General features: G+C 57.6%; 1 protein-coding gene and 3 non-coding genes across 5 annotated transcripts; 1 reads left to right on the top strand and 3 right to left on the bottom strand.

The window, feature by feature from the left end:
* Positions 1-2: 2 nt before the first annotated feature.
* Positions 3-166, bottom strand: LOC117435975 (U1 spliceosomal RNA). The gene has a single exon (XR_004549521.1). It is a non-coding gene; the product is annotated as a U1 spliceosomal RNA (small nuclear RNA).
* Positions 167-3,013: 2,847 nt separating this feature from the next.
* LOC115946158 (U1 spliceosomal RNA) lies at positions 3,014-3,177 on the top strand. Its single transcript, XR_004549520.1, has one exon. It is a non-coding gene; the product is annotated as a U1 spliceosomal RNA (small nuclear RNA).
* Positions 3,178-3,922: 745 nt separating this feature from the next.
* LOC117435974 (U1 spliceosomal RNA) lies at positions 3,923-4,086 on the bottom strand. Its single transcript, XR_004549519.1, has one exon. It is a non-coding gene; the product is annotated as a U1 spliceosomal RNA (small nuclear RNA).
* Positions 4,087-4,980: 894 nt separating this feature from the next.
* Positions 4,981-11,129, bottom strand: EIF2B4 (eukaryotic translation initiation factor 2B subunit delta). Of its 2 annotated transcripts, none has more exons than XM_034060259.1 (13): positions 11,055-11,129; positions 10,904-10,941; positions 10,670-10,808; positions 10,029-10,238; positions 9,760-9,842; positions 9,442-9,533; positions 8,944-9,058; positions 8,523-8,599; positions 8,204-8,306; positions 7,541-7,668; positions 5,692-5,872; positions 5,419-5,599; positions 4,981-5,223 (listed from the first exon to the last, which is right to left on the bottom strand). In XM_034060259.1, exons 1-13 carry the CDS (start codon positions 11,077-11,079, stop codon positions 5,024-5,026), a joined length of 1,572 nt encoding a protein of 523 aa, XP_033916150.1. In that variant the 5' UTR covers positions 11,080-11,129; the 3' UTR covers positions 4,981-5,023. The 2 variants fall into 2 exon arrangements, with proteins under 2 accessions (XP_033916150.1, XP_033916151.1); XM_034060260.1 differs by having other exon boundaries at positions 10,029-10,235.
* Between the last annotated feature and the right edge of the window lie 11 nt (positions 11,130-11,140).

Raw genomic sequence — 11,140 nt, 5'->3', positions numbered from 1 at the left:
ACCAGGGGAGAGCGCGAACGCAGTCCCCCACTACCACAAATTATGCAGTCGAGTTTCCCGCATTTGGGGAAATCGCAGGGGTCAGCACACCCGGAGTGCAAGGGATGAGCCTCGCCCTGGGAAAACCACCTGCTTGATCATGGTGTCTCCCCTGCCAGGTAAGTATGACTGCCTCTCCCCCACACACCAACACACGCCAAACAACACACACACACCTCACGGACACCGCACCCCACCATACCCACACCAGCCCCGCACAACCGGACGCGCTCCCCACCCCTCTTCCTGCCGCCGCCGCGCTCCCAAACAGCGCCCGCGTGCGCCCGAGCCCACGGGGGTGGTTTTGTGTCGCGGGAGTCCCGTGATGCCTCGCGGTGCTCATTTGCATGGACACGCCCCCTATCCGAAGGCCCCTCCCCCGCTCTCACCCAGGCGCCCCCTGCGGGTTCGGTCCGCGGCCTCTCGAGCACCGGGGGCCGCTCGGTCCTTCTGTCCCCCCGCACCGGAACCGCGCTCGGCACCGAGACAGGAACCGCCGGGAGAGGGCTCGGTCAGAGCCGAGCGGGACCAGGCCGGAGCCGCCGTGTGTGCGCCAGGGGAGATGTGCCCAGCGGGGCCGGGGACAGGAGCTCAGCTCCACTGGGGGCTGATCCTGCAGAGGCAAAGGGATCTGCGTCCCCCGCCTGTGGTTGTCACGACACGGACTCAAGTTGATGAGGAGACTCAAATCCCCATCGAGACTCAAATCCAACCTTATTACAAGCCAGCCCTTTTTCTCCCCTTGTTCGGTACTTTCCCAGCCTGCACAAACATGCCACGTTCAGTCTCATTGGCCCCTGTAAAACTCTCCAGGCAGACAGTCCAATAACACTGTTGCAGCACACGTTGGCCAGACGGCGACAGCTTCACCCCGCCGGCTCAGACGCTCTCGCAACCCCGGCATCGTCTGGCTCCGACTGAGACTCCTGCCACAACCCATCCGCCCAAGGCTTGTTTTGCGACCTTCCGTGTCCTTCAGCAGCCCAACTCATCGCCTCAGGGCTTGTTAAGCATTAAGGCCTCGGAGCTCATTCTCAAACTGTTTCTCATGCAACTCTTATCGCCTTCACCCCCACAGGCAGCCAGAGTAGAAAGCCGGGTCCCCAGACATGGGGCTGGGTTCTGGTAGCTGGGCAGCCCCCTCTGGGTGGCGCTGGAATGGCTTCTGGTCGAAAGGCCAACATTACAGCAGTACAGGGCGGATGGGCAAAAGCGTTCACAGCCTGTGACCGCCGATGCCAGAACCATGGGGTCTGGAAGCTGCCAGCAGCATGGCAAGAGCAGGTACCCACGGAAGAGCCAAACCACGGGCACAGGGTGCCATGACAGCACCAGGGAACATTTCCTGGGGAAGCTGAGGGGCTGGGAATTGCAGTGCTTGCAGTACCCCAGCCTCACCACAGCTCCAGTGCTCCAGGCTGTCACCCCTCGAGTCTCTGCACTCCCTCGGCACACACAGACCCCCGATTCCATGCCTGGTGCTTGATACAGGGTATTTAGCTAATGTACAGGGGGGTAGCACAGGAGGGGCTTCCAATTAATGCACAAGAGGCTTGATATAAGAAAAGCTAGTGCCCGAAAACCATAGAATTATGTTGTGAGTCTGTGGAAATTGGTGGCCCCACTAAAACATGAGTTAATTGTTTCACAGTAACCTTCAGAAGTATCCTTAGCTTTAAAGAATAAGGTCTGTGTTGTAAGTCTGCGTTGAGATACCAGGATTTAGTGACTCCAATAAACATGAATCAATTCACACCATCCTTTAGCTTATCAGTTAGTTAGTTACTTTAGGAACAGAGCCTCCCAAACAAACTCCTTATTTGCCAGTCCTGCAATTAACTTTGCAGGAAGGTCACACTGTCTTAAATCCTTGCTAGTTAATCAAAAGAAATACAGATATAGCAGGTTTCAGCTAACTGTGTGATTACTGGGGCCTTCAACTGTGCCAGAGGTGAAAAGTACACTGTGAGGAGGACACTTCATCTTGAAGACCCCTGCCCACAAGAGGAAGACTCATTTACTTCATCCTGAGACCCTTGCCCATGGCCGGGGGGGGAGCACTGTGCAGGTGCAAAGGACCTTCTAGCTCACTATAATACAAAGCAGGAATAGATAATAAATATATATAGATGTATTGACTAACTTAATGCATATGTATACCTTAAGAGAATAAATGTAAAGGGAAAACAACCCTGAAGGGTGCATACTTTGGAGGAGCTATCCCCATGCACCTCAGCGCTGAATAAAAGCATTCCTACTTTACAACTTTAACGAGTTGTGGAGTTTTTCCATGCCTGGTGCCTAGGCACGGCTGTTGGGACTCTCAATGGGCATCAGAGCAGGTGAGTGCTGCTGTTGACTCTGCTCCAGCCCCACAGCCACAAAGAGAAGACCGTCAGCACGGGAAGTCAGAGCTGCTGAGGGACACGCTGGCTGCTCGAGGGCTGCTGGTGTGTGACAGTGGCACACGCTGCACTCGTGGAGCAAGGCCAGAGCCCAGAAACGGCCATGATGGAAACTGGGGGCAAACGTGAACCATGGCTCATAACGTCTGGGGAGAAACGGGTGGGAACAGCTCGACGTGCAGGTGGGCGGGTGTGAACCGGTGTGAGACAGCACCGGGGCTGGCCGGGCTCGTTAACGGTGGCGAGAGGCGGGAACGAGGCCGGGGAATGGCGCTGAGAGCACCGGCGGAGAGGAGACGGGACGGGACCGGAGCCGCGAGGTGGGGTCTGTGGGTGGGGAAGGGTCCATGCAAATGAGCACCGCGAGGCATCACGGGACTGCCGCGACACAAAACCACCCCCGTGGGCTCGGGCGCACGCGGGCGCTGTGCGGGAGCGCGGCGGCGGCAGGAAGAGGGGTGGGGAGCGCGTCCGGTTGTGCGGGGCTGGTGTGGGTATGGTGGGGTGCGGTGTCCGTGAGGTCTGTGTGTGTTGTGCGGCGTGTGTTGGTGTGTGGGGGAGAGACAGTCATACTTACCTGGCAGGGGAGACACCATGATCAAGCAGGTGGTTTTCCCAGGGCGAGGCTCATCCCTTGCACTCCGGGTGTGCTGACCCCTGCGATTTCCCCAAATGCGGGAAACTCGACTGCATAATTTGTGGTAGTGGGGGACTGCGTTCGCGCTCTCCCCTGGTTTAACCCGTTTAAAGAATAGAAATGGGATTGATCTTTGTGCAGACCTTGTTACTGTCACTAGTTCATGCACTGACATGTTGTATAAGCTCAAAGTAGACATCATTTGGTAAAGAGCATAGTCCCGTGAGTCAGTTTTGAGATCTGGATGGGCTGTAGCCATTGGTGTGAGGTTCAACAAGGTGAAGTGCCGGGTTCTGTATCTGGGCCACAAGAACCTCTCACAGCGCTACAGACTTGGGGAAGAGTGACTGGAAATCACTGGAAAAAGTGGTGGACAGGGACCTGGCGGTGCTGACTGGTGGCTGCTGGCCATGAGCAGCTTGTGGCCAGGCAGCCAAAGCAGCCAACAGCATCCTGGCCTGTATCAGCAATAGTGTGAGCAGCAGGGCCAGGGCAGTGATCATCCTCCTGTACTTGGCACTGGTGAGGCCGCACCTCAAATCCTATGTTCAGTGCTGGACCCCGCGGCACTGGCACCCACAGAGCCGTTGTCCTGCTGAGGCCTCGCAAACCAGGGAGAGCTCCGCTCCTCTCTGCCCCATTCTCATATCGGCGGTAACCGGACGCTCAAGCACGGCCTCGGCGCACCGGGAGGAAAGGGAGCTTCTGTAGTGTCCGGCCCGTCGTAAACTGCTCTGCTCAGAACCCTCCCAGGCGTGCAGATGCCAATTATCCGACGTGAACACAGCACCAACTACTTTAGGGTGTCTGCTCCAAGACCTGCCTTTTAAACTGGTTAAACCAGGGGAGAGCGCGAACGCAGTCCCCCACTACCACAAATTATGCAGTCGAGTTTCCCGCATTTGGGGAAATCGCAGGGGTCAGCACACCCGGAGTGCAAGGGATGAGCCTCGCCCTGGGAAAACCACCTGCTTGATCATGGTGTCTCCCCTGCCAGGTAAGTATGACTGTCTCTCCCCCACACACCAACACACGCCGCACAACACACACAGACCTCACGGACACCGCACCCCACCATACCCACACCAGCCCCGCACAACCGGACGCGCTCCCCACCCCTCTTCCTGCCGCCGCCGCGCTCCCGCACAGCGCCCGCGTGCGCCCGAGCCCACGGGGGTGGTTTTGTGTCGCGGCAGTCCCGTGATGCCTCGCGGTGCTCATTTACATGGACACGCCCCCACCGACATGCCCCACCCCTTGGCTCCGGTCCCGTCCCGTCTCCCCTCAGCCGGCTCCCTCAGCACCATTCCCCGGCCTCCAGCCCGGCCTCGGTTCCCGTGGGCCACAGCAGTTGGCAGCAAGGACAGACGACACCGGAGTATAAATCACCTTCTGCACAGGGCAGACTCACAGGCACCCCAGCAGGGCTAGGAACACGCACTGGCACCAAGAGCCCACAGCAATCCCTGACAGGAGTGGGGCAAGCAACAACTTTACCATACCAGAAATTGATGGGAATGCTTCAGAACAAGCAGCAGATCCTCCTCCCTGTGCCAGAGCCCCCAGCTTTTGCTCAGGCTGGATCCTGCACCAGGAGCAGCCCTGGCCCCCTCAGGGGGTCAGACGTATCCAGCTCTGGGCTCTCCTGCACAAGCCCATCTTAAGTGGATACCAGAATGACAGCCAGAGATGTGCGCTAGGGACTGTCACCATGTCACTGTTTCTCCCATGTCCCAGAGGAGGGGCCCCGGGACAGGGAAGATCCTTTGCTGCTGCAGCTTTGAGTGATAGGAACAGGCTGGGCAGCAGTGCCATCATCCCCAGGGACCACACAGAGCTGAGCCTGTGGTGACATTGGTCATCAGGGCTCCTGCCACCGCACAGAAAACAGACAAGGTGTATTGTGGCGCCTGGTTTATTAGTGTCTGTGCTGCTGCCCCTACTACTGGTCCACGTTCTTGACCCGCAGGACAACAGGCACTGAAGTGCAGGGGATCATGCCCAAGTCTGTGATGACCAGATCCACCAGGTCGGGTGGTGTCACGTCATAGACAAGGTTGAGAAGGCGCAAGGACTTATTCTCTGCCCAGCCACCCAGCTGAGCCTGGCCCTTCCGGAGCACGATCAGATCATCAGGGTCATCTGTGGAGAGAACAGGCAGCAGGATCAGGGACAGCACCTTTGAGTCTGCCCCGGGAGCACACACACTGCTGCCTGCCAGGCCACCCTTCTGAGAGATAGCCCCTGGCCTGGGAAGGGCAGGGCAGAGGAGAGCAGCCCATCCTGGCCAGCAGCAGGCGCAGGTCTCAGGTGGCAGGAAGCAGACAGAAGCCATACCCAGCTCATTGGAGACAAAAGAGTCCGTCTGCACACGCTCACAGAACTTGTAGGTCTCGCAGCACACCAGGACGGGCACATTGTAAGCCTTGGAGACAAGTGCTATCTGAGATGTCCCCACTCGGGACATGACAGAGCCGTTGGCCAGGAGTGCATGGGCTCCCAGCAGGACTTTAGACACCTGTCAGGGAAGCACAGGGATCTGTTGGCACCTTTCATCACCCTGCAGCCTTCCTTGAACTGCCCTCAGTACAGCCCCACTCTGCTCCTCACCTCAGGCAGCACATAGGAGATGGCGTTGATCATCACATAGGTGCAGTGAATGCCCTTACGAACCAGCCGCCGCAGTGTCTCCCGGCCTTCCAGCCGCGGACGGCTGTCCACCACAATCACACGGAAGGCTCGGCCCTTCTTCACATGGGCATCACACAGTGTGCGGTTCACAAGGGAAGAGCTGACAGACACCAGTTAGGAAGCTCTCACCCGGCCCATGCAGGCACTCCATGCTGCCAGCACTGCCCACAGGTGGAGCCCCATGCCAAGAGACTTTCCTTGGTGCTGGCTCCAGTGTGGGACTCATCGGGTGCTGGCTAGGCAGGAGGTTTCCTGAGTGTCACTCTGGGGTCTCGCCAAGGGGACAATCCTGACAGGCACCCAAAGCAGGGGCTGGCTGCCAGCAGCTGCAGCAGAGCAGGCACTGCCAGGCACCAGCTGACTCAGCAGCTCCCTGGGCACATCCAGCCCAAGCAGAGCAATGTCTCCCTTACCCAGGGCAGGACTTGGGCTCCTTCCTAGACACTGATGGACTAATGCTGTCTGGAGATGAGTCCAAGCAGAGCTGGGGTCCACACTCACCATTATAAGTGCTGCCACTTCCTGACACTCTCCTGCTACACTTGCTTCCAGGACCCTCCTCCCTGTCTTTGCAGTGGGGAAAGTTGTTTCATCCCTCCCTGGAAGCAGCACTGACCTCTGCCTGTCCATGACCACAGTGGGGGACTCTCCCCTCCGAACCCTCTCCAAGTTCTCTCAGAATGCTCCAGGACCACAATGACCTCCTGCTCCTTCCTTGATGATCCCCCAGGAGGCACATCACACCTGGACTCTTGCCACAGTGGTCTCTGTCTCCTTTTCCCATCTCTACCTTCTGGGACACAGTCCCTCAAAGGAAGAATGAGCTTCTCTATTTCTGCTTCCTGACATCTGACACTGCTACATTCTGTTTAAAATGCCAGTTAACACTCACAACTGTTCTGTAGGTGCCCTGTATTGAAGAAGTGGTGAATTTCTGTTTCTTAAAACACTCAACACTGGACACAAGCAAACACAGGACAGTGCTGAGCTCTGAACAGCAGAGACTCAGACAAGCCTTTGGTGCAGGCTTTGCTGACAGTGATGGCTTTAGGCCTCTGTCAGGCACTTCTCAGCCCAGTCAAGCTGTCAGCCGCCACTGCAGGCTGGTGGGCCTGTGTAAGTTGCAACAGCAGGCAGGGCAAACTCAGGCATTCACAAACCACGTGCTAATACAACTACATTAATCTGTATAGGTTGGTATAAGTCTACTTGATCAGACCCTCCTGTTTGTTCCCTGAAAAAGTCTGAGGACTCCAGTGCTTCCAGCATCCAACCTGTCCCAGCATAGAGAAATCGTAAACCACATGAGCAGGACACAACCCTCCACAGTGGGGCTCTCCAGGGATGCCTGCTCACAGCCAGCCCTGCCAACATGGTTCACTGTGCCCCACAGACACCATTTAGCATTCCCCTTGGCAGCTGCCAGGCAGAAAGCGCTCTGTCACCACCTCGTGACGTGAGCTCATCAGCCTGCCTGTCTCTTAGGATAGTCCCAATGAGCTCTCTGATTTTTCTAAAGCACTGACAACACATTTGTATCCATTGAGCAAGTGCTGATCCCACGCCATGCTCTGCTCTGTCCTGACACCCTTGTACAGCCTCTCACTTATTTTATTGCTGGTTGCTGGACCCAGAGCCGCAACCCCTCTTCTCTGCCCTGGCCAACACCAACTTTTCCAACCTTTAAACACTGCTTTTGCAAGAGCTTCCTGTGTTCCTTCAGGTTTCCTTTTCCTATCTACTGGCCTGGCTGCCCTGGCTCTCTTACCATCCATACACCAGGATCACATCGTTGTCATTTATCTTCTCAAAGGCAGACCTTGAAATGGCTTCAGCTGCCAGAAGAATCTTCTCCCGCAGATACTTGTCAATAGTGTCCTGCAGCTTCTCCTTCGCCTGGGGAGACAGTGCCATCACGTACAGCACAGCCTTCCTACACCATGGACACTCTGCTGTCCCTCGCAGCCTGGCATGGCTGTGGGCTCAGCCCTGCCTGGCTCCCAGTCAGACTGTATGCTGAATAGCAGCTTCCCCTGAGACAAGGGATCTGCAAGACACATGGGGCCACTCCTGACCCAGCACAAGCTCCCAGCAGACCGTGGTGCCTCACCATGTGTTTGAGCTGCCATAAGGCCCTCCCCAGCTCTGCCCTTGCACCTCCTGGTCAATTGCTCTGGTCACCCCATAGAGATTTTACTACTCAGCCTCTCCAGCTTGACTCCTGTTAGCCCACCAGCCACACAGCCTCAGGGGTTCTCATGATGTTCACCACCCCCCTGCCCCTTGCTCCATAGCCAGCAGGCTCCTGGGAAGCTTTTTACATGGAACATAGCTGAGCATTGAAAAACCACATTCTTCTGCAACTGTGACTTTACTAATGCTGTCAGTAAGACACCACCCTGGTGCCTGCTGCGCACATGAGGCCACTCACCTCTTCCTCTCGCAGGGTGTCAGGTAGGCACAAAATCTCCTTCTTAAGGAACTTAATGGCATTGCCCATGCTGGCTGAAAGGGGCCGGCACTGGTTCAGGAAGCTGCAGAGAGGAAATACACTTAGTGCCAGAGCAGCCTGGAGAACAGGACAGCAAGAGGGAGAGCACAGCTGGGCTGGAGATAGGGGGCTGGGAGGTAGGACTCAGAGCCCCAGTAAAATCAGACCAAGTTTGGGCGGACACCAAGCCAGAGAGGTGATTGACAGATAACACTTAGTGCAGCCTCAGTCCCTCTGCTCCAGCACCAGGAGCCCTCACCTGATGTGTGGCTTCAGCTTGGCCACTAGGTCCCTTGACAGCTCCTCACTGGGGGGAGTTGAGTAATCTCGGATCAGCTAAGACAAGAAGGAAGAGAGCATGAGCTCAGGGCACCTGCCCCTTATGGCTAGGCAGGGCATGCAATCACCCTCACACAACAGGCTGCAGACCAGACAGGAATGTGTATTGCACAGCTTGACACACTTTCACAGTGGGATAAAGGCGTGCTGCACGAACTCAAATTTGCAGGGGTAGCACCAGAACGGGACACCAGCAGGGACAAGCCCTGGGAACAGTCAGAAGGAAGAGGCTGAAGATGACTGAGCACAGATATAGTCTCGATAGCCAGGGAATAGGAAGAGATGCCTGTGCATGGTGTAACACCCCACTGCTTGGTGGGCACAGGTAGCTGCTCACATACCTGTTTGAAGACTTCCAGCAGGGCGATGCAACGGGCATTGGAGCCATTGATGATGCCCTGGGAGTATTGGAGGCCAAGGCGCACCACAGCTGGGTGAATTACAGTGGAGGGGATGCTGCAGGGACAAATATGAGAGAGCTACCAGCAGGGGCCCTCTACAGCCCAGGAACAACCAACCCAGTGCCAGGCCTCCAGCCAAACAACCTGAAGGGTGGCCCAGTACAGCCCCTCTTTGCTTTAAGGAGGAGTCAGGCTAAGCCCACAGCACCCTTTCCAGTGGCCCTGTACTGCCTGAGAGCAGCTCTCCTCACCCCATAGGTATGACATCTCACTGCCTCACTCACTGCTCCTCAAACAAAGCTAAAAGTATCCCCCACCACCCCATCAAGACTATTCCACACACATGGCTATGATACCCCTTCACTACAGCCATTTTGCAACCACAACCAAAACAGAACCAAATGCTTGCCAAGGGCCTGGGCTGGGGAGGCCATGTACCTCATCTGCTGTGTCAGTGGCTTCTTCCGGCTGTACTGGTGCAAGTGGGAGAACAGGTTGACCTTGGTGCCATAGTCCTGCCTCAGAGGTACCTGCAGCCAAACAGCATTGATGACTTAGCCAAAGCTGCCATACAGCCCTGCTCACTCCAGCACCACCGATCACACCCAGCACTCACTCACAGCACACTAGAGATCCCCTTTGCCCAGCAGAGAACAGACACTAGTCCCATCATGCACACAGCCTGCCCCCCACCACACACACCTGCAGCATGGCTGCCCTGAAAGCATGTGGCTTGTGACCCAGTCCTCCTCCTACCTGCTGCCGCTCCAGCTTCTTGGCCAGTTTCCTCTGGGCAACAGGATCATCCATCTGCACGTGTTCCGGCAGCCGCTTTACCACTGTGAGGGTAGCAGGGAGTGTAGTGTGAGGTGATGCCAGCCTGGTGCAGCCCCAGTCCAGTCACACTGCCTCAAGGCTCAGGAAATACACGGCATGGCAGTGCCCATGGCACTGTGCAAGGGTTGGTTGCCCACCCTAGGCCCCTCCCTCCCTGCTTACCCACCCTATGGTGACAATGGCTTTACCAGACTGGGGCTCAGTCGGGGTCAGCCTGGGCTTGGCTGCTGTGGCTGCCTGGCTCAGCTCTGCTTTCTTGGCCTGCTTCTGGGCCCGCTCAGCCTCCTGCTTGGCCCGGCGCTCTGCTCGCAGCTCAGCTTTGCTTTTGCCTCCTGTAGGCTTCTCACCATCGTTGGGGCCATCAGCCAAGGCTGGGGGGGATGTGAGATGAGCAGCTACTGGAGGAGATGGAAGAGGGAAGGAAGTCAGTGCCCAGCCTCAATCACCCTGAGACACAGCCCAAAATAAGGGGCAGCCTGTGGCAAGAAGATTCTCTTTTGAGCAAGGGTCTGCGTTTGGAGAGACAGATGTGAATACATGCCAAGTTGTCCAGCACCTTGCCACAACCCCTGTGCAGCTGACATGGGACCACCAGGCCAGCCCCGTATTCAAGAAGGCAGGGGACTGTCCTCTCTGCATCTCAGTCCCTGCAAACACCCAGGCACTCGAGGTAGTGAGGTCCTGCTGCAGCCTCCCATGACTGCAGGACGCTCCTGGCTCAGGCTGTTCCAGCACAAGGGTTCCAAGCCCCGGAGGCCACCGGGGACTTGCACATGGCTGCCCCTCTTTGGGGCGTGGGGAGGGCTGCCGGGGGAAAAGGGGTCCTCACCCTGCGGCTGCCCTGCCTCGGAGGGCGACCCCAGCTCCGGGGTCTCAGCCAACGGCCCCTTCTCGCTCTTTTTCTTTTTCTTCTGCTGTTTCTTCTCCTTCCGCAGCTGCAGCTTCTCCTCCCGGGAGAGCTCCGTGGCCTGCGGACGCAGACGGTCAGGTAACCCGCGTCCCCCACGCCCTCCGCGGTGCGGCGCGGCTCCCAGCACCGCTGAGCGGTCCCGGCCCTGCTCACCTGCGGTCCCTCCGGCGCGGCTGCTTCGGGGCCCGCACCTAGAAGAAGGAGAAGGGTGAGCGGGACCGGGTGGCTCCGGTCCTGTCCTACCGCCCCCCAGCTCCGCTCCGGTCCTACCGCCCCCCCAGCTCCGCTCCGGTCCCGCACTCACCGCCCAACGCAACCCGCTCCGCCATGACGCCTGCTCCGCCGCCCCGCAGCGCCCCCTGCCGGCGGGAGCTGCCGTGACGTCAGCGG

Source organism: Melopsittacus undulatus, chromosome 3 (genome assembly GCF_012275295.1).
Source record: "Melopsittacus undulatus isolate bMelUnd1 chromosome 3, bMelUnd1.mat.Z, whole genome shotgun sequence".
NCBI lineage: Eukaryota > Metazoa > Chordata > Aves > Psittaciformes > Psittaculidae > Melopsittacus > Melopsittacus undulatus.
This window is presented reverse-complemented; position numbering and strand designations above follow the sequence as displayed.

What these genes read in the sequence shown, in the direction of transcription:
- EIF2B4 (XM_034060259.1), bottom strand. Translation starts at nt 11,079, where the DNA reads ATGGCGGAGCGGGTTGCGTTGGGCG. An exon ending in CCGCGCCGGAGGGACCGCAG is followed by an intron (nt 10,809 to 10,903) that starts GTGAGCAGGGCC and finishes CTGCGTCCGCAG; the next exon opens with GCCACGGAGCTCTCCCGGGA. An exon ending in GTGATCCTGGTGTATGGATG is followed by an intron (nt 5,873 to 7,540) that starts GTAAGAGAGCCA and finishes GGTGTCTGTCAG; the next exon opens with CTCTTCCCTTGTGAACCGCA.